Source organism: Microtus oregoni, unplaced genomic scaffold (assembly GCF_018167655.1).
Source record: "Microtus oregoni isolate MIOR12 unplaced genomic scaffold, Mior012 000002F_ref0000024, whole genome shotgun sequence".
Lineage (NCBI taxonomy): Eukaryota > Metazoa > Chordata > Mammalia > Rodentia > Cricetidae > Microtus > Microtus oregoni.
In genome coordinates, this window is record NW_024543061.1 from 82154614 (window position 1) to 82181611 (window position 26998).

At 41.5% G+C, this 26998-nt stretch overlaps 1 protein-coding gene across 4 annotated transcripts in view; it reads right to left on the bottom strand.

The window, feature by feature from the left end:
* The window catches only part of Abcc9 (ATP binding cassette subfamily C member 9), a 138113-nt gene that overhangs the window by 78251 nt on the left and 32864 nt on the right, over positions 1-26998 (bottom strand). For all 4 annotated transcript variants that reach the window (XM_041633954.1, XM_041633944.1, XM_041633961.1 and 1 more), the window contains exons 9-15: positions 22860-23012; positions 21984-22139; positions 19838-19972; positions 15776-15938; positions 13651-13691; positions 12636-12778; positions 4846-4954 (exon numbers count right to left, since the gene is read on the bottom strand). In XM_041633954.1, coding sequence (XP_041489888.1) covers positions 4846-4954; positions 12636-12778; positions 13651-13691; positions 15776-15938; positions 19838-19972; positions 21984-22139; positions 22860-23012 — 900 coding nt within the window. The remainder of the gene's footprint in view (positions 1-4845; positions 4955-12635; positions 12779-13650; positions 13692-15775; positions 15939-19837; positions 19973-21983; positions 22140-22859; positions 23013-26998) is intronic.

The window sequence follows — 26998 nt, forward strand, 5'->3', positions numbered from 1 at the left end:
TGAGTTTGATACCCAGAACCCTAATGTTTTTTTTTTTTTTTAAATCTGGATATGATGGCAGGACTTGCAATCTCAACATTGAAGAAATTTGAGATAGGCTGGCTCAACTCCCATGAAACATTCTAGGCAAAGGAAAGTCTGTTGAAAAACAAGGTGGATGGTACTCAAGAAATGACAGCTTTGGTTTGTACTCTGGTCTCTACACACAGGAGTTCACAAAGTATGTACACACACAGACACACACACACAAAGACAAACATGCACACACATACATAGGTACCTGCTGTGGGACAATGGTCTAGTACCCTGTAAAGTTTTATTAGTTGTACTGGTTTAATGAAATGCTGATTGGCCAGTAGCTAGGCAGGAAGTATAGATAGGTCAACCAAGTAGGAAATATAGGGCAGGTGACCAGAATAGGAGAATTCTGGGAAGAGGAAAGGTTCAGTCTGCAGTCATCACCCAGGAAGCAAGATGAGAATGCCTCACTGATAAAAGGTACCAAGTCACATGGTTAACACAGACAAGAATTATGGGTTAATGTAGAATGTAAGACTTAATAAGAAGCCTGAGCTAATAGGCCAGCCAGTTTATGATTAATGTAGATCTCTGTGAATTTCTTTGGGACAGAACCTTCTGTCATCAGGTTCATACAAACACACACAAGGGCTGGATAGATGACTCAGTTGTTAAGAGCCCTGGTTGCTCTTCTAGAGGACTTGGTTTTGGCTCCTAGCACCCACATAGAGGTCACAACTTGCTGTACATCCTTCCCTCTTCTGTTATATGCAGATACTGCACACATGTGCTGCACAGACATACATGTAGGTAAAACACCTACATGCATAAAAAGATTTAGATCAAAAAAGCTCAAAATTTGTCTGTAAATTTAACAATGAAGTACTTCCCCATAAACAATTATATGCCTCATTCAACTACCTTGTAGAGATAATTAAGGTTAAAATGTAACAGTTTGAAACTATTAATTTGCCTAGAAAAGCAAATGACTCTAGAAGCATGAAGCTTTTAAAAACATTTCTGCCTGAAATTTCAGGTTTAACATTTATTAAAAAAAAAAAAGATAACTTCTATGAGAACTAACAATGTCTGAAAATAATCAGTAGTTTAATCCAAACAAGACATTGCCTTTCCAACTTCCATCAACTGATGTCCCAAAAGAACATCAGCCATCAAGCAGACAAAATGCCAAGGCTTCATGGGAGCAGCACAAACCAAAATCTCAGTAAGAAAATAGACAGTAGAGGATCAGCCAAGGTTAAGCCATCTAGAAAGCACTGTACACACACACACACACACACACACACACACACACACACAAACACCTTGCTTTAAAAGAGGATGGGTGATGAAATACAAGGTTAGTTGTATGTCCTTTCCGAGATTCTCACAGACAACACTGGAGGCACAGTGCATGGAACATTCTGAAATTATCACAACTCTTTAGGATAGCTATACATTGCATGCTAGTAGATCTGAACCTATACTTTAGCCTCATAGTCTTCTAGAGTCATGAGGACTGTGGTAGTGCTGCCCCAGAGGCCCAGAAGGATGACGTCATTCTCTTCCTGAAACCAAGGCGAGGCTGACAAGTAGAGATGTGTTGACAGAGACTTGAGTTACAGCTCCACAGATGTAACTTGAAGAGACTTTGGCCCTAGTGCACCATCAATTCTCGGTGGCAATGCTACAGCCAAAACTACTCAACTCTAAGCTCTCACAGAATATATAGCATCCCAAGCGCTCTCAAAAAGGAGTTTCCATCAGTATTGCTTTCAAGCACATGCCATTAAAAAAAAAAAAAAAGCTTGTCATTTGTGGTTTGGGCCATCCACAGTGATGAATGACTCTGGAAGGCACTAGAAGTCCAACCTGGATTCAATAACTGAAGATATTGGACAGGTCTGAAGGAGATTCTCTTTTCTTCCAACAATCTCTTTGCAGTGTAATTTTACTCCTCTGCCTCATCTTGTTCAGAAAATAATTCTTCAGGTATCTCCAACTCCATGAACTTGATCTCTCCTTTCTTTGACGTCATTTTGCTCTGCTCACTCTGCCTCTCTAGAAAATGGTCTAATGCATTCTCTGGGAGATGAAAATCAACAAAAGTATGAGGACCTGGTTCTAATCAAAGATTTGATTTCTTTCTTTTAAAAAGCATAGATACACTTGAATATACTTTTTAAAGATTTATTTTATTTGTGTGTGTGTGTGTACAAGTTTGTGTATGTGCAAATAGAGGCAGAAGAGGCCATAGAGGGTGTCAGATGCCCTGGAGATGGATATAGAAGTGATTATGAAGTGTCCAACTTGGGTGCTGAGAACCAAACTCAGATTCTCTGCAGCAACATCGAGTGTTCTTATGCTAAGTGAGTCACCTTTCTAGCCCCCATGAATTTCTTATGTGGTCCATGCAGGGATGCAACCCCTGACCTGGAACACTATATACTCCCTGCTTTAACCTGAACTGTCCATCCATTCATGTGCATTTGGACTTATGCACATGTCCATGTAATATCAAGCATCCTTTGCAGGCCTTGCTATGTAATATAGAAAGGCATACATGGCAGTTATTTCTCAAATAAAAATCACACCTATTCAATGTTGACCTGCTCAACCTAAAAAAAAGGGATCTTTTTATTTAGCTACATAAAAGCAAAGAAAACAGTACACATAAAAATATTAAAACATTGGGCTTAACTGTTTTTTAGCAACTTTAAACTCATTATGAAAAAAATTTTAATACAGATGGATTTCCTGGCAAAGACCTTCTGAGTTCTACTCATCTTCACTATTTCTGCCTCCCCAGCCCTGGAATTACAAGAGCACACCATTGCACATGGATTTATATGTGGATGCTGTAGGTATCAACTCAGGTCTTTATGCTTCGTGACCCACTTTACAGCAAGAGCCACCTCCACAATCAAAGAAACGTTTCCCCCAGTCCCATTGACTTAAAGCTTATCTCATGGCCTATGTGTCATAATTTCCACCTCCGATGCTGATGTTTCTTCTTGGACAACAGGAAGTTGAAACAGGAAGTGTTGCAAAAATCAACTGTAAAAGACACACATCTTACCCTAATGGCAATTGCCTCCTTAATCAGCGCCCTGTTTCAGTGAATGGCTCTATTTTATACCCAGCAGTCAGCCAATCAGAAAGCTCCCATCCTCGAGTCTTCTTTCTTCCTGGTTACCATCTAATCTTTCAACACATTTTTATTAACTGAACATAAAAAAGACACAGAGGGCTCTGGAGTTGGAGGGTTTGTTTAGCATGGGTGAGGTCCTGGGTCAGTCCTGAACAACACGCACATGCACACACGCTTGCCCACGCCCACGCACACACACACACACACACACACACACGCACGCACACACGCACACACAGAAGAGAGAGACAGACAGACAAAATACTCTAAATTAAATTGCTTCTTTACCATGTTCACCATGACTGCAACAGAATCCAAATTCTAGCCATCATCTCTTGCTTGTGTTAGTATAACCACCTCTACTCACCTCTCAGTTCCAATTTTTGCCCAGCCCAATTTACTTCTCTAACCAAAGCTAACTCTGAAAAAAATGAGTAAAATTGCACCGTGTTTGTAATCCCACGATTTGGGTGTGGACATGGAAGGAAGGATAGGTATTTAAGGTTATTCTCAGTTCCACAGAGGTCCAGGAAAGTCTGGGATGCATGAGATACTGTCTCCCAACCCAAAAACAAACAAACAAGTAGCCTTGTCCAATGGTTCCTACCACACATCTGTAAGATCGCTTTCCTCCCTGTGTTCTACAAACCCCCATCATTATCATAACTGCTCCTCATCTCCCTCTTTTTCACAGACCCCAAACCTACTGCCCTTCTGCCCTCTGCTCTTCATATCAACCAAATCAATCCACCACTGCAGACCTTCACACGTGCTTGCCTTCCTATTCCCAGTGTCCCCCCCCCCCCCCTGGAAAACACACATCTGTGTTCTTCAGGTCTTGGCCCAAAGGCTGGCTCCTCAGAGGGACCATCAGGTGAAGGGCCACCATAATGTAGTACCCTTTCACTTTTTCATGTCCTTTTCATTTATCTTTTCATGCAAGAAATGATCTTGTAATTCAAACTAATCTATCATTTGATTCCTGCTGCAAGAAAACACAGCATGCTGGGAGAGACCTCATGTGCCTTGTTCGGAGCGACGGTCTAGTTCTTGGCATTAAATACAAGGGAGCCAGTAAGTCTGGAAGCCTGTTGAACACATGACAAGTGGTTGATTTCTACTTCGTGTGACACACATCCAAACAGAACTGACAGCTTTCAGACATTCTGCAACTATTGAGTAAACATTTTTGGTGAGGATGTGTGAACCTGCTGGGTTACACGTGCCAAGACTCAGGTGAAAACTCTGGTTCTGATCCTTCTCATCTATGACTTTGTTCAAGCCACTGGAGCATGCAAAGCCAGTGTATTCAAGTGAAAATAAAAAACAGTTAACATGCAGTGATATGTTAATCAAACTAGCTAATGTATTAAGCAAACGTGTCTTAAACTAGAGTGTATGCTGGAACTAAAACACCTCCTAAGAATGTGGGTAAGAAAAAAACTTCTCAATTTCCTTTGGAATCAAGCAAGGGGTCATTCTTTCACAATTTATAGAGGCTATACTCCTTTATCTGTATATTGATTTTGGGCACATGCGGATTTGTTTTTGTAGAAGCAAATAGCCATTTTTCTTCTTGTAGATTTAAACAAATAAAGCTTACAGTTTTTTTTCTAACTGCACCTATATTAAAACATATTACTTGTTTGGCCTGTCCGTTGTATAGCAAGACTTACCACTCCAGTGTGCTTCTTACAAGACTCAAAAGGCAGTGTGCCCTCCCCAGTCCTCCAGCTGTCCTCGCCAATCTCATCACTCAAGAGAAACTCATTCAACTTTTGAACACTGCAGAAAGAAACCAGGAAACACTATGTCAGGATACCAGGTAAGACAGTTGTCTAAGAGGAGCATTGAGTTGTTCAATCTGGGACTTCATTACCAACATAGGCCCGGAAAGTCACGGCACTAGACTGTCTTAGGAAATAATATGCTGTCCATCTTGAATGTCAAGCATTCCTTTTTGATGTATGAATGGTGTAGCTGCCATTGTGCTCTGGTGTGGTCTGGAGAAATAGTCTTGTCAACTTCAGGAATATCCCTTGCACATACTCATGTTGTACCTCCGGACACAAGGGCAAGTGCCTAGACCAGACTCATGAGTCTAACACTGCTGGCACCCACTGTTACATAGATGGTTGCTCAATGAATCATCAGACTCAAAGACTCAAAGAATAAACAGACTAATGATTCACACACTATAGCTCATGGGTCCAGTTCTGCATGCCTCCCTTCTAGTATGCACACAAATCTCACTGAAGTTTTTATGGAATACATAAGCCTAAATGTTGCAGAACATTAAGAAGCCATAACTTCTCAGCTACTCTGGGAGTGGAAAGAACTTTCTCTTCTCTGTGTACCATCCTGTCCTTGCTAGCTTTCAGCTGTCAACCTGACATTGCCTAGAGTCATCTGAGAATGGAGTCTCCATTGGAAGAGTTCCTAGATCAGATTGACCAAAGAGTGATTGCCTTGATTGATTGACTGGTGGGAGAGTCTGCAGAGATTACCTTGATTGACTTACCTAGGGGTGAGTCTGTGAGGATTGCCTTGATAGATCTGGGGAAGAATCTGTGGGAAGTGCCTTTACTGATTAACCTGTGAGCTAGGCTGTGGAGATTGCCTTGATTGATTGACCTGTGGCTGAGTCTGTGAAGATTGTCTTGATTGATTGACCTGTGGGTGAGTCCATGGAGATTGCCTTGATTGATTGACCTGGGAAAAAGTCTGTGGGGATTGCCTTGATTGATTAGACTAGGAGTTAGTCTGTGGGGATTGCCTTGACTGTCAGTTGATGTAGGAGGGTCCAGACACTGTGGGTAACCACCCATCCCCTTGGTAGGTGGCCCTGAGCAGATTAAGAAAGCTGGCTAAGCATAGCCCCCCAGTTCAGCCAGCAAGCAGTGTTCCCCTACAAGTGATGTTTCAAGTTCCTGCCTTGGCTCCCCTCAATGATGGACTGTGATTTAGAACAAATAAAGCTTTTCCTCATCTAAGTTCTCTTGAGTCTAACTATGTATCCTGTCTGTAACACAAATTCTAATTGGTCTTCATAGATAAAACCCAGAGTAAGATATTAGGGAGTGAAGGCTGAAGGATCAGAGAAGCAGCGTGGCTAGCCACTAGAAAGACATTTTACCTCTACCAATGTTCAGACCAAAGGGGCAATACTGTCCTCAGACTGTCTCCTCAGACTGCAACTGTCTCCACCAAGCCTCAGAATGCTTTGAGCTTCTGTCTCCTGCCACCTTATATTCTTCTCTCCACCCAACCATATCTCTTCCTGTCTCTACCTCCCTAGTGCTAGGATTAAAGGTATGGAACTTCCAAATGTTGGGATCACCTTTGTGTGAGCTCTGTTTCTCTTTTAAACAGATCCAATCTCCTGTAGCCCAGGGTAGCCTTGAACTTACAGAGATCCCTCTGCCTCTGTCTCCAGAGTCCTGGGATTAAAGATGTGTGCCACCCACCACTCCCTGGCCTCTAGTGGCTTTAGCTCTGCACTCTGATCACCAGGCAAGCTTTATTTGTTAAAACATAAACAAAACATAACTACATATGTCAACAGAAATGAAGTTAAGACATATGTAGATAGATTGCAGTGCTAAACTTACTCTGAACCTCCTTGTGACCTTCCTTTAAGCAAGTGGTTCTTAGCCTGTGGTTTTCCAACCCCATTGGGGGTAGCATATCAGATATCCTATATATCAGATACTTGCATTATGATTCATAATGGTAGCAAAGTTACAGTTATGAAGTGGAGATGAAATAATTCATGGTTGAGGGTCACCACAACATGATTATCTGTAGTAAAGGGTCACAGCACTAGGAAGGTTGAGAACCACTGCCCTACATTCTCTGGCTGAAGGTTCCACACATTACTGCATCATCATAACTTCGGTATTTATGTGTTATTTCTATCTCTCCCATTAGACTATAAACCCCTTTTAAAGGAAACCTCTCCATCTTCTGGCGCTGTCTTACTGCATACGTTGTGATTCCTCCGTGATATTGGTGAGCGGATAAGAGGCTAGTAAACAACAAAAGCATCTCCTTGTTCTGTGAGGTCTTTTCAGGAACCACTGAGGCAAATAACTATGGAAAATGCACAAATCCTGACCAGGGAGAGGTAACTTCAGCCAAACTACCAGGGTTCTCCTCTACACTGTGAATCTACCAGTATAAGATGCCCCTACCAGGGTTCTCCTTTACACTGCGAACCCACCAATGTAAGAAGCCCCTCTTAGATCACAAATGGTGCAGCACTTCCCTACCTTTCAACATCTTCCCCGCAATCTTCCAGCCTTGTCCCCCGATAAGTCTAGTGTCAGCGCCATTGCTACACACACACAAAATCACCTTTGGCCTCCCCAAGTGCACAAGATATCTACCCACTCTGATAAGATTCATTTCCTCTTCTTCTGACTAGTCAAAAGCCACTTATCCTTTCGGAGTTAGCAGGTATGGTCACACCCTCCAAACTATCATGAACAAGACAGCCTCCCTTTCCTCTAAGTGAACTGACAGCCACAGGTCATGCTATTCTGTGTATAGGGGTTCATTTTGCTTTCTGGCCTTTCTAAATCCACGGTGGACTCTCCACTTGTGGCCATTCTATCTCTCTTCTTTACAGTTATTAATGCGGCCCTAAGAGAATGAAGACCCACCTAAGATGCTTGAACATTCATTGATAATAAAGGAGGTAAATGAGTAAAATTGGGATTTGTAAAATAGATCTACCTGATTTAGAAAGGGTTCTGGGCCATTTCTATGCAGTGTCGTGATTTTATCAACCTTCAGACGCAAGTGATATTACGGTATTCATTTGATAAATGGGAAAACTGAGCCTCAGATACAGTCAGACAACATATCTGAAGTTGAACAATAAGTACTTTGTGCCTAGGATTTGAAAGTCAGCATGTTTGATACAAACAAGCTTACTGGCCTTCCTTCATCACTGTTTTCTAAGTTCAGTATTTCACTAATGACTCATTTGTTTAGGGAACTGACAGAAGTGCTTACAGTTTTACATAGTCACATTACTTTGGTTTTTGAAAAAAAATATGTATTTTACCTTTGATTATGTGTCTGTTATGGGTACGCAAGTGGAGGACAGGTGCCAGGGGAGGCCAGGAGAGGGTGTTAGGTCCCCTGTAGCTGGAATTACAGGAGGTGGTGAGTTGTCTAACACAGGTGCTGGAAACTTACTGTGGATTGTCTAGAAGAATGGTATGTAATCTTAACCTCTGAATCGCCATCCCAACCCTTCAAATATGTTGGACATTTAGGTGCAACTTGAAAACCTTGAACAGGTGTTACAGTAATTAAGAATAATTAATTTTTGTGGCTGGTAGTTGTATGTTTTTTTAAATAGAGATTATAAAGTTTTGTTAACTGAAATACAGAGGCCAAAGTATAAGCATGCTTGATTGAGTATCAGTAATTATCTATTTCATAGATGGTGATGTAGGAGACTTGCTGAGCAGAAACATCTCTGAGAGGCACACGAGAGAAAAAACAATGTTTGTTGTTGTTACTTTCCCCTGAAAATGAGAGGGTTCTTTAATAATGTTTTTCTCTCCTTTGGCAACTAACGTCTTTGGACATAGTCACTAGATTACCTATCAAATACTAAATACCGATAAGGAATACTACATAGTCTGCTCCAGAAGGGCCAGACACATAAATTATTTCTAAGAAAGTGGAGAATAAGGTTTACCATTCTGGAAAAAAAATCACTCTTGCTCAAATCTCAAATACTTTCTGTTTTTGAGAAAGAGTTTCAGGGAGTCCAAGTTGCTCAGTTCGGAGCAGAGTATAACCTTGAACTCCTGATCCTCCTACCTCTACCTCCCAAGTCCTTGATTGCAAGCTTGTGTCACCATGCCTGCTCCTTTTATAAGAACCTTAATTTTTAATTTTAATTTTATGTGTAGAGGTATTTTGCCTGCATGTACATCTGTACATCACTACATGCCTGGCATCCACAGAGGCCAGAAGAAGATGTTGGATCTCCTGGAACTAGAGTCAAATTTGAAATAGCAAGTGACGGTGGGATGTTAGACGCTGAGCCAAGACAACCTGGGCCACATGTGCCTCTTTGTTCCATTTTGTTATAAACATACTAACAGGTACATTGCATGTGTGCATGTGAACATGATCTACCCAATGAACATAACAAGGCTACCTGGATATTGATAACAACTCTTTCAAAAGAAAGTGTGGGACTTGTCCTGGAGCTGGGAATTCTATACGGCCTTGCATATTCCTCCAGTGAAGAGGTTTCTCATTTTCTCTCATGCATACATAGCAGAAGTTCAACCCATTCCAATCCACCAAGTGTCTTAATATATTTAAGAATCCAGTAAAGAACTTGTGACTTCTAGAGTCCTGAAGAGGAGATTTCAAAATCAGCTGACCAAAGTCTCCGGCTATAAACAGGCAGCTCAGCTCACTGCAAGCCAACTGGCATTTGAGATTGGTCACGGGTTCCCAGGCATTGAAGCAAATGCAGAGGCCAATCAACACTGGGAAAATACTTTTTTGCGTTCCCAGAACCAGAACCCAGTGGGAAAAAAGTCTGGCCACTTCTGTTGACCCACCGTCTATGTAGGATGTCTTTGCAAATCAACGCTGAATGTCATTTTAGAGAAGTGAGCTTTTAGAAGAACATTCTGTTTGGCTTGTGGCTTGGGGAAGCTGGCTGGGGGCCCTGAAAGTACACTGGGCTTTATCAAACTGGCGAATACCTTTTCCCCAGGATGGATAAAGGAAGAGGGTGATGAGAAATCCACAGAGGGCATTACCACCTTCCACCGCACTAAGATTTACTTGCAGGATTGTAATGCTAGATTTGAGGAAGGGCCCCTTTCATCTTTTTCAAATCAACTGTCAAAGTCCTTTTAATGCTTGGCAAGCTCCTTGTTTCAAAAGCATGATATGTTATGAGTTATAGACTGCTTTTTATTTCGACTTCTAGTGCAAAGTCAAGTTTCAGTTAATTAAGACTGCAACCATGGAAGGGACGGCCGTTAAATGGAGAAAATGAAAATAGGGACTAAAATAGCAGACGCTGGCTATTTATCAATTTTATTGTTTGAAGTGGCTTCCCTTCCAGAGTGCTGCCTAATTTGGAAGGCTGACTTCGAGCTACGGTCTATCTATGTAAGCCATCCAAAGGCAGAACAATGGAAAAAGAAACGAGGGTAGCCGAGGTCAGAGGGTCGGAGCTCCAAAGCCCAGCAGCTCTGGAACAGTTACTGAGAGCCTGGCTCAGAGAAGACTGAAACTCTCTTAGGATTCCATCTCCTTCACCCACCCCCTCATAACCTGCCACTTTTCAGAACAGCTCATCTGCATTGAATTGTTACCTGGTATTTAGTCACTGGCAAGTCGCTATAAAGCATTGCCTACAACCAATGCACTGAACATCAAATGCTAGGTTTCTCAGTTATGTATGTGCCTTGTGGAAATTGTTTGATTTTGAAATGTTCTACATTGCTGTTGATGGTGGAATGCACCCTTAAGGGCTCATATTCTCTTCAGGGTTCAAACATGTAGACATATCTTTCAAAGGTCATATATAAACGTGACAAAAGCCATTTGCAGTAAATGCAAAGATTCTATAAGGCATATAAAGATTGTGAAGTGAGAGTAACATATGACTTCCAGACTGGCTTGTTTATAATATGGTTGAGAACAGCAGGTGGAGACACAGACGGCACGAGCTGTCTTGTCAACATAGCTGTGTGTGTGTGGTACTAATGGAAGAAACAAGAAATGGCCACCGTCTTATGACACCTACTTTTGTAGCTGTTCGTTATGGGAAATTATAACCAAGACAAAGTCTCCCCTGACCTGAAGCCTACTTAAAAGAGAAAAGTTTCAAGTCTTTCTATTTTCAAAAAGTAGGAACTGGCCTTATTACTTTTCTTTTTGGCCAATTTAACTAAAATCCATACAGCATACTCTGTTGATTCAAAAATATTCCATCCCTGCTGGTACACTTACAGTCGGTGAAGCTTCCACGAAACATGATGACCACATCATAGACATTAAATATACATGCAAGCTTTGACCTATGTCAATTTGATGAAAAGCATGTTTGCCATCTTCATCAAGAACCTTTATGATACCACCAAAACTAGCACCATCGCTTAGAGAAATCTGACCGAAGCAACCACCAGAGAAGACTGCAGAGATAAATGGGAGAGTTTGCCTTGATATCAAGCATGTGGGGGTGGGGGAAGAAAGACAGTCTAAATGCCCAGTAGAAGGCCAATTGTTCAATAAATCAGACTGCTTCTAAAGAACGGACTGTGGCATGGCCAGGAAGGTTCCTCCTGCAGCAGATGGGAACAAATATAGAAACTCACTGCCAGACATTATTCAGAGAGTGGGAAACCTTGGAACACTCAGCCCCAAATGGAATGTCTCCACCAACTCCCTCCCCTCAGAGTCCAGGGAACCCTGGGGAGAAGGATGTATGAGGACTGTAAGTCTCAGAGGGGATGGAGGACACCAGGAGATCACGGCCCTCTAAATCAACATGAGCCAAGCTCATAATCACTCGGAGACTGAAGCATCAAGCACAAGGCTGCATGGGTCTGCACTAGGTCATCTGTGTACATATTATGGCTTCCAGTTTAGGGTTTTTATGGGACTCCTGAGTGTGTGAATGAGTGGGTCTTTGATTCTTGTGCCTTCTCTTGGGTTCTTTTCTTTCTGTTGGTTTGTCTTATCCAACTTCAAGGTGATAGTTTTTGTTTTATCTTTTATTTTATTTTGTTATATTTTTAAAAATAAATGAATGAATGAAAACTTATCCACGGGGTAAAGGCCCACAACTGAACTGTCACTTGTACCTACTAAGAAAGGTAAAATCAGTTTTCTCCAACAGTATGACACCATGTGTATCAACCACTCTATGAATAGCCTCATGTTCAGGAGCAGTTGACCAACATATAGCGGCCTCCCTGGGTTTTTGTTTCTTGTTGTGTGTGTGTGTGTGTGTGTGTGTGTGTGTGTGTGTGTTTGTGTATGTGTGTATATATGTGTGTGGTTTATTTGGATACAATTTGGTGCTTTTTGGTGTGGTTTTATTATTGTTTTTTTTGTTTTTGTTTTTCTTATTGTATTGGACTTCGGTTTGTTTTTTAGAAAGAACTTATAGTTAGGTCAGGGAAGGATCTGGAAGGACTTAGGGGAGGTAAAGAATATGATAAAAATAATTTAAATTTAAAAATTGTTTCAAATAACAAAAAAGTATAATAATATAAAGGAGAAAACTAAGGAGTCAAAAATCTACAACAGCTCCATATGAACTAAAACACTGAACATTAACATACTCAATTTCTAACAGTGGAAATCATCTTTAAGGTTCCTTTTGTACTTCTGCAAGTTCACCAGCAAGGACACATATTATTCACGCCATCAATAAGCAAAGAGACCCAGACAGTTCAGTGCATACCTGATGATGGCTTTGACAGCAAATCTGACCACTGTGGACAGCAGGAAGAGGGGCGTGACCAGGATATGGAAGAGGGACAGGGAGGCAAAGGCCTCTGCAGGCTTCAGGCTGTTTCCGCTGGCATACGCATGTGTCACAAACGTCTGCACGTACATACAAAAAGGCTTATTAGAAAGTCCTGGAGAAAGTGACACACACAGACATTCAACTAGTCTATCCCAGCATACCCTACTGTGCTAGCATGTCCATTGGAACCATGAAAAATATTGACTCCAAATTCATGACTGAGACAATACTAGCCACAGGTAAAGACACAGTGATCTGCACATAATCCTAGCAGTAAACTTGCAAGACAGACAAGACAGTCTATTTGTAGAACAGGATAGTGACTTCTCTCAAATTACTGTCTATGGAGGAATAAACTGAACAGAGAACTTCGAGTCCCCAACACCCAGCCAGATGCTTTCCAAGCAACTCAGAGTCGCTATTCTAAGCAAAGAGAGTGGTCTAGCATTTAAAGGTCTTTACTGTACTAAAATTCCAATGCCACATTCCAGTGAAGACTTATTCTCATCTTTAAACACTATATAGAGAAATAGAATGTAATTATTTAACACATCCTTATTGCTAATGTGAACCATTTTGTTATAAGAATTATGAGACCAGGCCACTGTAATGAAGATGGATACTTTCCAATCACTGTTAGTTTTAATCACATTCACCCACATTTGGGAATAGGTTTTATTTTCAAGGTTGGGCAAGGTACTGACATCTAGTAAATTTGAAGCCAGGGACACCACTATTTATACAAATGCTAGGGATATCTCCTTACAGCAAAGAACTGTCCAAGCCAAAGTATCGTGCTGTTGGGGCTGAGTAATCCTGGACTAGAACCATTGGACTGGAAACTACAGAGAAGGAAGTGATGTGGGAAGTAACAGCCATGGCCACCCACACATTTTCTCTGAGATGTCATTCATGAGCACCGATCTAAAAGCAAGAAAAAGTGTCTTACTGCAAGAACAGCCGCGATGGGAATTGCTGCATTCATGAAGACTGCGGGAAGAAATCAAATGTGTTATTTCAGTGCGCTGTGCAAACGTTTTCCCCACTTAAATTAATCATCCACTATTACTTTAATGCTCCATGAAGACAAGAATGGAGAGTATGTTAGCAGCATTCTGTCTGGACTCGCCAATATTCCCCAGGTGCTTTCTCCTCATCTCTGGTTATGTGAGCCCTCACATACACATTTTACCCAGAAAGCTCTAAGCAGCAGAATTCAGATAAAAGGATCCTTTGATGAGGCAAATTGTTAGAATTTTTAAAATGTGTATTTTGAGAGCATGTACAGGTTAGAGTTTATTAGGTCTACTGAAACTTGGTTATTATGCAGATGAAAAATGAGAATTTGACATCACTTTATGCTCAGGGTCCAATAGGGGTTATTAGCTTTCACTTTTAGACCTTTCAGTTAATAAATAATTTTATTTCTTCACCCCTACTTAAACCATAAACACAGGGTCAAGACTGGGGCAACTCAGAATTTTAGACAAAAACTCTAAAGGGGTTTAGTGTAGTATGTTTCTCTTCTTTCTTTTTTCTTGTTTTGTTTAAAGATGGATTGGTTTATTTTTAATTTATGCCTATGTACTTGTGCCTGAGTACATAGTATGTGCATTATATGTGTGCAGCTGACCGAGGAAGCCAGAAGAGGGCATCAGATTCTCTGGAGTTAGAGTTACAGATGGTTGGTTGTAAGCTGCCACAGTGGGTGCTGGGAATCGAAACCAGGTCCTCTGCAAAAGCAGTAAATGCTTTTAACTTCAGGCCCTGTTTTTATTTTTGCTTTTGTTTATTGACATGGTGTCACTTTATAGCTGAGGCTGGACTTGAATTCACTATGTAGCCCAGGCTGACTTGACCATCAAGGCAATCTTTCTGCCCTAGGTTCCCAAAGGCTGGGGCTATGGCCATATGCCACCAAAAATATTAGTGTTTGAGTCATAGTAAAGCCAGATAGATGATGGTTCATTAGGATCCTTCTTGGAAACCACAGGGCTTTATCAAAATCTTGCATCATTGTCATATAGATACAAGACCCAATGAGTATAAAGACTTCTCATGACACCCAAAATAGAATGTGCCCTCAATGTTGACTATAATTCCATTTCAAAGCAGAAGCAAATAACATCACAATGATCTAAAGTCATTTATGGTTCGAGAGAAACCAATGCATAAACCTTCCAATTTCTAAGTCATTAATGACTTTTGAGAACAAAACAACACACAAATCAAATCAAGTAAGAGAGGGTGACACTTGACTAAGCATGTATAAACTACACTAACGTAAACCCATTATTCTGGACAACTCTGAGTTTGTACTAAAGATGGGAACAGTATGTAAACCTTCTCAAGAACACACTAGGGAAGCAGATGGCGAGGCCATAAAGTCTGACTTCTTTCACTTGACGCTTTTCTCCTCCTTCATTTACTCTTCTGGAAAGCCTATGAGAAGCTCCCTCCAAAACAGATAACATAAGCAAGAGTGGGAGCTTTGAAATGATTTAGAGATGGACATTAGCAAGATAGTCAAATCAACTTCAGAAATAGCTCCTGTTTTACTGAGCTAGCTGACGTAACTGTAACTGATCAGAGTTCTCAGCTGGAGCTACCACCTGACATCATTACCATTTTCACAGGACCGGGTGAGAGTTCAGCAGGTAAAAGTGCTTGTTGCACAAGGCTAGCAACCCGAGTTCAATTCCTGGCACCCACATAAATGTGGAAGAAGAGAACTCACCCCACGAAGCTGTCCTCTGGCCTCCATACATGTGCTGAAAATGTGCATGCCCCCACACATCAACAATTTAAAACAAAGTTTACAAAAGTACCAAGGATTTCAGTATGTGATGTATCACAGCCAAAAACAACTTGCAAAGAGCCAGACTCAGGTCTCCCAGACATTAGCCTTGTGCTTTTTCTTCTTAGTGTAAAGAGTGTCATGTGGACCAGTGGAGATTGGGTAAATATGTATAGACAGCAATGGGCTTCCTTTGAGGACTAGCACATTTCACTGCTCATAAGTCAGACACAACACTGTGTACATCTTGGCCACTCAGAGAGCGGTGATGACTCACTGGAGAGGGATGTGTAGAGCGCGAAGGTTTTGAGGCTGGAGAGTTCCTTCATTCTTGTCTCCTTCACACTTTTGCAGAAAATGTGCTCCCAGGCATAGAGCTTAAGGAGCTTGATGCCTTTCAGTATCTCATTGGTCTTTTTCAGCCTCTCTGTGGAATAATCCTTTAAGACAAAGGAAAAAACTTTGGTGCAAGATGCAGCCAATTACACTAAGTGGGCGGGACCCAGAGATGCTCAGGCCCTTGGGAGGCCTTGGTTCTGAGTAGCTCTCCAGCTAATCACACCAGAAAGTCCCAGGCTTTGTTCAGTCCAGTGCCACAATCTCTGCTCCATTCATTCTGATATTGAAGTAATGGATTTTGTCGTGGACTCTTCATCCAAATGTGTCATACTGTGTTCCTGTTTATTCCCCTCCTTACGTCCTCTCTCCCCTGCAAACAGATCCCATTCCTCTCCCAACCAATCCCGCTTTCTGCTTTCTTACCGCATGTATTTCACTGCCCTCTCTACCTTCTCTCCTATAAAATACCCTCCTCTCCTGATAGAATTCCCTAGTATTGTGACACACACATAAATGCATATATACAACACATACGCATGCATACACGCATATGCACATACATGCACATGCGCACACATTCACACATACACATTGATGCATTGCACATGTGCACACACAAGCATACACAGATACATTACACATGCACCTGCATAAGCACATACATACATGATGGAGGAAGGTCATTGGTTAAAAAAATAAAGAAACTGCTTGGCTGGCCCTCATAAGTTAAAACTTAGGTGGGAGGAGTAAACAGAACAGAATGCTGGGAGGAAGAGGAAGTGAGCTCAGACTCGACAGCTCTCCTCTCGGGAGCAGATGCCTCAGAGAGATGCCATGCTCCCAGCTCCTGGGCAGACGCACGTGATGAAGCTCCGACCCAGGATGGATGTAGGCTAGAATCATCCGGTAAGCGCACCTAGCTGTGCTACATACAATATTAGAAATGGGCTAGTCCAGGTGCGAGAGTTAGCCTAGAAGAGGGTAGATAGAAATGGGCCAAGCAGTGTTTAAAAGAATACAGTGTCCGTGTAATTATTTCGGGGTATGAGCTAGCCAGGCTGCCAGGGTGCTGGGGACGCAGCCCCGCCACCCCAATTACTACACATACACACATACATACAGTCACATATATATATACATGCCACTCACACATACACACGGACATACACAAATAAACACACACATAAATGCACACAAAATATGGACTGCTTCTTCAGTTTGTGTCATCCACGTCCAGGGGCCATGCACACACTCTCTGAACCATTCCAGCTTTAGCATGTATGTTGTCAAAGCAAGAAGTTTCCTCAGCTTTAAAATGAAGAACTGACCAAGGAGATAACTCCAAAATATCTGTCCGTCTAGAGGCACATCCACCTCTATTTCTTTAGTGTGTATGAAAGGTAGTTCTTCAGATTCCCACGGTATCCTTGAGTAACAGCTGCACCTAAGTATGAGTGTTAGCACTGAGTGTGCAATGGCTCCAGTTGGCTGCCGTCTCCCCTCAACACCACCACAGAAGAACAAGTGTGAAGTGAAGGTGCGTAGTTTGTACTAGTGGCCAGGTTAGAGGAGCAGCAGATGGCAGTTGACTTCAGGGAATTTGCCCACCAGGAAATAAAACCCTGGTAGGTGAATGTTGAATAGGCGAGGTCCCAAGACCACAGTCCCCAGAATGTCTGGCTTCTGCTGTGCCTTCAGATGCTTGCCACTGCCATCTTCCTCCGATATCTGTGAATGTGTGTGGGGAGATCCCCACTGCCTGTAATGTAGTGTTTATCTAATGGAAACATCCCATTCTACTGGGCCATTTTACCTAAGGAATATTATGATGATGATTTCCCCCTAAACTGTACTGTTTAACTGAAACAATGAGTTTATATAATAATAGTGTTAGTTTAGATAGGACTTTAATGAGTGAGGGGCTTTACTAAATAAATATAGTAAGGGATCATTATAGAGGTTAGTTTAGTGGAAAAATTATCATAGGTAAAATGTTGTCCCTGCCTCTGATAAAACAGAGGCTGCAGAGAATAAAAAATAGAACAAGGAAGTGTCACACAGCAAGAACACATGAGTTTCTATTAAGGAGCCATATAAACTGTGGCTTAGGCTAATGATTAAGAAAAACAATTAATTCCCAGTAACTCAGTTATCTTAAATTCTTTAAATCTTAATGTTGGGCACTGAAACAAAGCCTTAGAATAATATCAGATTAAGATATTTTGATAACAGTTTTGAGGTTACGGGTCAAAAAACAAAGCAGCCCAATTATTACTAGTTGACATACTTTTCTTGTGAGGTTCAGTTGGTGAACAAAGATGATTAATTCCTTGTAAAATAAATTCATGGTAAATTCAAGCCAGAAAAGGTCAATAATTGGTCTGCCCCCGCCCCTTGCCAACGTGACTGTGAATTCGCTCAGTAGGATTGGCTGCCACTGATAGGTCACCATTGGAAGGACTTTAACCTCAAATGTACCAAATCTGATCTGTGACCTCAGCTTGGTTCATTCTTCCTTGTCATAACTGGCACCCAGTAGCCTCAAAGTATGCTTTATTTTTAAAAAGATCCAGCAAGTGCTGCCTCAACTTGGTATACCAGACTTTGTTGACTCCCCAAGTGGGCCTTACCCCCTCTGAGGAGTAGATAGGGGTGTTATGGGGGAAGCTGGGGTGGGAGAAGGGGAGAGAGAGGGAACTAGGGCTAGTATGTAATATTTAAAAATTTTTAAATAAAAAATATCATGAAATATCAACAGCAGCAAAAAAAGACCCATCCAGGAGTGATGGTGCACACGTCTAATTGCAGCACTGGAGAGACAGAGGCAGGCAGATCTTTGGGAGTTCAAGGCCAACCCAATCTACATAGTGGATTCCAAGACAGCCAGAGCTACAAAGTGAGAACCTGTCTCAAAAGAAAAAAGCAAAATGAAACCAAATAAGGCCAAAAACCTTACCCCCTGTGACTCTCAAAGTGCGAGACTAGGACAGTCAAGGCTCAAGTTTCCGGCTGACTTTTGTGAGTTGTTCTTGCCCAGCCTCTACAGAAATCAGTGTGGAAATTCTTCAAAAAGACTGGAGCTATATCTACCACATGGCCCAGCTACACTACCCTTCAATCCTGCCCCTCGTGGCTCCACGTGGACACACCAGAGACTGGCATATCCATGTCAATACAGTCACGGTAGCTGAGTTTTGGAACCGATTGAAGTGCCCACCATCAGGGAAATGGATTTTTAAAAAAAGTGCATGCACACACAGTGGGTTTGAGTCCACCATGAAGGAGAACAAAATTATGCTCTTTTCAGGACAGGGTCAACTGGAGATCCTCAAGACAAGAAAATTAGATCAGACTCAAAATGACAAAGATCACATTTTCCGTCAACTGTGAGTCCTAGGTTTTACACAGATACATAAGTTCATCCATGTATTAATAACATGGAAGTGATGTGGGAACTGTCTAGCAAAACAAATGAGTTTAATGGGAGAAAAAGAGGGGTTGTGGGTGATACAGATAGAATACATTCAACATATACTAAATGCTTGTATGAAATTTGCTATGTAGAATGAATAGATACCAAATTTAAGTATTTTTGCAGTAATAAAAATACATATTCCCTCCCCAAGAATACAAATGAGGCCAGGAATTGCATTAATTGTAACGCCTTAATCCCAACACTCAGGAGTCAGAAACAGGCAGAGCTCTGTCAATTCAGGCCAGTCTGGTCTACATAGCAAAATTCAGGACAGCCAGGGTTGCATAGAGAAGAAAGGAAGGAAGGAAAGAAGGAAGAAGGGAGGAAGGAAGGAAGGAAGGAAGGAAGGGAGGGAGAGAGGGAGGGGAGAGGAAGGAAGAAGGCAGGGGAGGAGAGGGGAGGGCAGAATAAGGCATACAATTTTTAAATTATCCAGATTGAAATGGATAAACTTCTATTATAAAAACACGAAAATCAGTCAGCACTACTCAGTTCCCTAATCATGTTTCCAAAGATGTGACTCACCAGCGTGCTCTTCTGCGCCTCGGCTAGCTTCGTTGCGATGAAGTACTGAATTGGAGCAAGGAGCACAATGACAGCAGCACCAACCAGAGCACTTGATCCAAGCAAATTATACAGCAGGATTACTCCCATTATGATCTGGGAGGGAGCACAGAAAGAGAGCGTGAGCGAACTGTGGGAGCCAGCCGCAGGGGGAATGTCATTAGTGATAATGGACACTCTTAATTATCTTAATTATCATACAAAGTTTATTTGGGGATCAACTCAGTGGTGACAGTTGTGTTTTGCTAAGATTTCTTTGTGCAGCTGAGTGGTGGGAATATATTTTTAGTGTTTCAATCTGTACAACTGGTGTCAAGCTGGATTTTTACATGAAGCTGCAAAACAGTCTCCTGGTGTTGTTTTTGACCATATAACACAGATGTAAACTTGAAAAGATTTTAAAGGGTGGAAAAGGCTATCACTCATCATAACCTTTATATTCTAGGTTCCCTTGGAAATGTACTAAATTTTCAAAGTTGTGGAAAGAAAGTACAGGCAGCATTTCACATGAGAATAGGAGGGCTGTTGGGGAACAGAGTTCCCTACTTAGTGTCTCCAAAAGTCATTTAAGACAAGAAAGCTAGGACTAACCAAACCTGTGAAGAAAGCTGGGTGTGATGACACTAGCCTTTAGACCCCCAGCACTTGGGAGCTGGTGTGGGACAATGGTTTGTATTCTGTCAATTATATTTTAAATAAATGCTGATTGGCCAGTAGCCAGGCAGGAAATATAGGTGGGACAACCAGACAAGTAGAGGCGGGTCAATGAGAACAGGAGAATTCTGAGAAAAAGGAAGACCATTCCTCAGCAGTCCTGGCCCAGCCACAGAGCAAGCAAGATGTCACTGCCTTGCTGAATAAGGTACTGAGCCATGTTGCTAACACAGACAAGAATAATGGGCTAATATAAGTTTTAAGAGTTAATAAGAAGCCTGAGCTAATGGGCCAATCAGTTTATAGTTAATGTAGACAGACCTCTGAGTGATTTCTTTGGGACTTAATGACTGCAGGAACTGGGAAGGACAGAAACCTCAGACAATAGGGAGCCGTGGGCAGAAAGGTTGCTGTGGGTTCAAGATCAGCTAAGAGTACATATATACGCTCCAATCCAACAAACAAACAAAACAAACAAAACCAACCAATTACAAATACTCTCAAGCCTCTTTATTGCATTCATTATTCTTTTTTTTATCCACTTTTTTATTTTTGGTTTCTGGGAGAGGTTCCCAACTTGCTGCATAGCTAAGGCTGGCTAAACTAGCCGAGGCTGGGCCCATATTTGCTCTCCATTATGCTCAAACACTTGTATTTTATGAATTTGAATTTCCACTAAAAACAAACAATAAATAATACATTTAAGAACTTGCATTTTATTGTTTTATGTACTTTTAATAAATATAGATACAGTGTGAGTTTCAATTTAAAGATGAGACTTTTGAAATAATGAAAAATGCCCCACATGGCAATCCAGAAAAAAATCTGAAAGTGTTTCTTTGGCCATTTTTATCCAGGGGTCTGAAAACCCCATATTTTAAAAGCCTCACTTAAAATGCTATTTTATATAATGTATAACTAAATAGCACTTCAGCTTGTCATGTTTCAACTACCCAGTTAAAGCCATCAGATGTTTTGAAGTGATCACTCTAGTTCAGAAACCCTGGTGGGAGTTTGACAGAATGAAAGAGTCTAAACCTGGGTGTGGATTTGAATAGTAAATTCAACAGCCAGTGGATACTAGGTGCTATGAAATGTTAGACCCTCTTTCTAAATTCTTTGGACCCAGTGACTTATTTGAACTTGACAACTTCCACAGCTATGCCAAGAAGATATGTGTAGTCTACCCATTGTAAAGTTAAAAAAAGCCAAACTTTGAGGGGCGCAACAGCCATGCATGCAAGGGGCACACAGGCACTGAAATTTAAGCAATGTAATCCCAAATCAGACTTTTTTAACCTGCTCACATTCCTTTGTCTCATATTCCTTGTCTACAAAACTGGCCGAAGGACACTAGAACATTCGAACAGTAAACGCCTTCCTGAGCCAAGCATTCTCATCTCTGCTTGTTCTATTTCCCCTTCCAATGAGTGTCTTATGTGTATTGATCTACCTGAACAGGCATGGCCCACAGATTGGGACACAGGAACAAGAACCACATGAGCTGATTGGTTTCTATGGCAACCAAGTTGTTGATCTGTCCCAGGGTCATCTCACCCATGGATAGGTTGGAAGTGGAGAGCCGAAGGATTTTATTGTATATCATAGCCTACGAGGAGAAGAGAAAGATGAATGCCAACCTTCAAGCTTAAATCCAACACTATTTAGTTACTTCCATTAGAAAAACAATTATTTTAAGTTTTTGAAAATTTACAAGTATCTCTATCTTCTTAAACTAATCATGTTCTTAAATATGAACTCCTATTTCCTAGGATTATAATTAAAACCTACACTCAACTTTAAACATTATGTTCATGAATAAACAGACAAAGGGATGGTAAACGCAAGGCTTTTGAAATATCTTTCTCAATGTGTTATTTTGAAAGTTCCCCCACACATTAAGTTCGTGTTTCTTTCATAAAGTAGAAGCTATAGACCTGGAAGCCAAGAGGGTCTATGAGAAGTGAGGGGAAAGGGGCTGTGAGAAGGGAGAGAAGGTTCAAAGGTTGGAGGTTGGAGCGGGTAAGTGAATAAGTGTGACTCAGAAACAGGAGGGGCTATTTTCAGGAGATGAAAGGTACCAGTGAGAGAGAGAGAGAGAGAGAGAGAGAGAGAGAGAGAGAGAGAGAGAATAATGAAATTTACATATGAAAATGTTACAATAAAGTCCATTATTTTATATGACACATTTTTAAAGAAATATTTCCTAGAAGTTTACTGTCACAATATTAATCAAAGTGGAGTGGCGGCATTCCCTCCCTGTTAGTGGTCTCACCCATACACAGTACACAGCATTTACAAGACACAAAGGTTCCTGTGGTCTACATACCAGCAGCGCCCCACGGAGGTTGATGCCAGTCTCTATGGTCACATAGTAGGATGCCTGCAGAAACGTCCTTTGCAGGATAAGGGCCAGGAAGAGCAGGACCGCCAGCACGTAGGCGTTGTCCAGGAATTCCTTCGATGAGAGCGTCTCTGAAATCTTATCCCAGAGAAGAAGAAGAAACAAGAAGAAATCAAATTAAAACCAGCTTTTCCATCTACCAGATGCGTAATTTGTATTTCTTAAAGGATACATGATTTTCAATTTAAAACCCAATGTTCGGAGCTCTCGGCAGGGCCCCCACTCCCTGCATACCTCCTCTTTCTTCCTAGCCCACCCAGCTTCCATCCAGAACCCTCCCCGCTTTGCCCCACCGCCTTCTTTCTGCACATAACATCACCCAGCCCAGCCAGTCTGGGCACTGGGTCCGAATCCTCGGGGCACCCAAGCGGGCGGGAGTCTCTTTGTTTCTATGGCCTGCCTGCACCAAGCAGGGTAGGCGCTTTGTTTGCGACCTGCCCACCAGCACGGAGGCCTGATCTCTAGGCGCCAGGAGACCCAGCGTTGGGGTGAGTTTCTGGCCCCGCGGCGCCAGCCCGGGAAGGGGAGTTCAGAGGTTCCTTGGCCCCCTATCCCTCTTGAGCTCTCGGCAGGGCCCCCACTCCCTGCATACCTCCTCTTTCTTCCTAACCCACCCAGCTTCCATCCAGAACCCTCCCCACTTTGCCCCACCGCCCTCTTTCTGCACATAACATCACCCAGCCCAGCCTGTCTGGGCACTGGGTCACCCAAGCAGGCTGGAGTTCCTTTGTTTCTTTGGCCTGCCTGCACCAAGCAGGGTAGGCGCTTTGTTTGTCACCTGCCCATCAGCACGGAGGCCTGATCTCTCGGCGCCAGGAGACCCAGCCTTGGGGAGACCCAGCGTTGGGGAGAGACAACGTTGGGGAGATCCAGCATTGGGTAGGCAAGGAGACCTGATCCGGTAAAGAAGATCCATAAGGGAGCATTTGGAAGAAGAGATGGGTAGACGCCAAGGCAAGAATTCGCCCAACAAGCTGAAAAGCAACATGAAGCCACCAGAAACCAGCGACCTCACAACGGGAGGACATGAACACCTCAATCAAGAAGAAGTAGAAAAGGTTGACTTCATGAAAGTGATTGACACCCTTAAACAGCATGTAAAAAATGCCCTTATAGAAATGGATGAGAAATATAACAGAAAGTTTGAAGAACTGAATAAATCAGTGAATGATACCCTAGAAAACCAAGGAAAAACAATCAAACAGATAATGGAAACGGTGCAAGACTTGAAAACTGAAATGGAGGCAAAGAAGAAAACACAAACAGAGGGCCGGCTGGACATGGAAAATTTAAGTAAACAAACAGAGTCTACAGAAACAAGCATAACCAACAGAATACAAGAGATAGAAGAAAGAATCTCAGATTCTGAAGATACCATAGAGAAAATAAACACTCTGATCAAAGAAAACAGCAAGTCCAACAAACACTCATCACAAAATATTCAGGAAATATGGGACACAATAAAAAGACCAAACCTAAGAATAATAGGAGTAGAAGAAGAAGAAGTGCAGCTCAATGGTCCAGAAAGTATATTTAATAAAATTATAGAAGAAAACTTTCCCAACCTAAAGAAAGATATACCTATGAAGGTTCAAGAAGCATACAGAACACCGAATAGGCTGGATCAAAAAAGAACATCCCCTCGCCATATAATTATCAAAACACAAAGCATACAGAATAAGGAAAGAATATTAAGAGCTGCAAAGGAAAAAGGCCAAATTACTTATAAAGGTAAACCTATCAGACTTACACCTGACTTCTCCATGGAAACCATGAAAGCCAGAAGGTCCTGGATAGATGTACTTCAGAAACTAAGAGACCATGGATGCAAGCCCAGATTACTATACCCAGCCAAGCTTTCGTTCACTATAAATGGAGAAAATAAAATTTTCCAGGATAAAAACAAATTTAAACAATACGCAGCCACAAATCCAGCCTTACAAAAAGTAATAGAAGGAAAATCACTAACCAAGGAGTCCAACAATGACCACAATAACTCAGACATCTAGAGCCCCTTCACCAACACAAATCAAAGAAGGGAAACACGCAAACTCTACGACTAAAAAAATGACCGGAGTTAACATCCACTGGTCATTAATATCACTTAATGTCAATGGACTCAACTCACCTATTAAAAGGCACAGGCTAAGAGATTGGATACGAAAACAGGATCCAACATTCTGCTGTTTACAAGAAACACACCTCAACCACAAAGACAGGCACCTACTCAGAGTAAAGGGCTGGGAAAAGGCTTATCAAGCAAATGGACCTAAGAAACAAGCAGGTGTGGCCATACTAATCTCTAACAAAGTTGACTTCAAACTTAAATCAATCAGAAGAGATGGAGAGGGGCATTTTATACTCATAACAGGAACAGTTCAGCAGGATGAAGTCTCAATTCTGAACATCTATGCCCCTAATTTAAAAGCACCCACGTACATAAAAGAAACATTGCTAAAACTCAAGGCAGCCATCAAACCGCACACACTAATAGTAGGAGACTTCAACACTCCTCTCTCACCAATAGACAGGTCAATCAGACAGAAACCTAACAGAGAAATAAGAGAATTAATGGAGGTAATGAATCAAATGGACTTAACAGACATCTATAGAACATTCCACCCAAATAGGAAAGAATATACCTTCTTCTCTGCAGCTCATGGAACCTTCTCAAAAATCGACCACATAGTCGGTAACAAAGCAAACATCCACAGTTACAAAAAAATATTAGTAACCACCTGTGTCTTATCAGATCACCATGGATTAAAGTTAGAATTCAACAACAATGCTACCCCCAAAAAGCCTACAAACTCATGGAAACTGAACAGTCAACTACTGAACCATACCTGGATTAAGGAAGAAATTAAGAAAGAAATTAAAGTCTTCCTGGAATTCAATGAAAATAAAGAAACAACATACTTAAACTTATGGGACACTATGAAAGCAGTCCTAAGAGGAAAGTTCATAGCACTAAGTGCCCACTTAAAGAAAACAGAGAAAGCTCACATTGGAGACTTAACAGCCCAACTGAAAGCTCTAGAAATAAAAGAAGCAGACTCACCTAGGAGGAGTAGAAGACTGGAAATAATCAAACTGAGGGCTGAAATCAACAAAATAGAAACACAGAAAACAATCCAAAGAATCAATGAAACAAAAAGCTGGTTTCTGGAGAAAATCAACAAGATTGACAAACCCCTATCCAAACTAATCAAACGGCAGAGAGAGAATTTGCAAATTAATAAGATCAGAAATGAAAAGGGGGACATAACCACAGACACAGAGGAAATTCAGAGAATCATTAGATCTTACTACAAAAGCCTATATGCCACAAAACTGGAAAATGTAAAGGAAATGGACACTTTTTTAGATAAATACCATATACCAAAGTTAAACCAGGACCAGGTGAACAATCTAAATAGACCTGTTAGTCGCGAAGAATTAGAAGAGGTTATCAAAAACCTCCCTACCAAAAAAAGCCCAGGACCAGACGGTTTCAATGCGGAATTCTACCAGAACTTCCAAGAAGACCTAATACCTATACTCCTTAATGTATTTCACAATATAGAAACAGAAGAGTCATTGCCAAATTCCTTTTATGAAGCTACAGTTACTCTGATACCAAAACCGCACAAAGACTCAACCAAGAAAGAAAATTATAGACCAATCTCACTCATGAACATCGATGCAAAAATCCTCAACAAAATACTGGCAAACCGAATCCAAGAACACATTAGGAAAATTATCCATTATGATCAAGTAGGCTTCATCCCAGGGATGCAGGGCTGGTTCAACATACGAAAATCTATCAATGTAATCCAGCATATAAATAAACTGAAAGAAAAAAACCATATGATCATTTCATTAGATGCTGAAAAAGCATTTGACAAAATTCAACACCCCTTTATGATAAAAGTATTGGAGAGATTAGGGATACAAGGGTCATACCTAAATATAATAAAAGCTATATACAGCAAGCCGACAGCTAACATTAAATTAAATGGAGAGAAACTTAAAGCCATCCCACTAAACTCAGGAACACAACAAGGATGTCCACTCTCGCCATA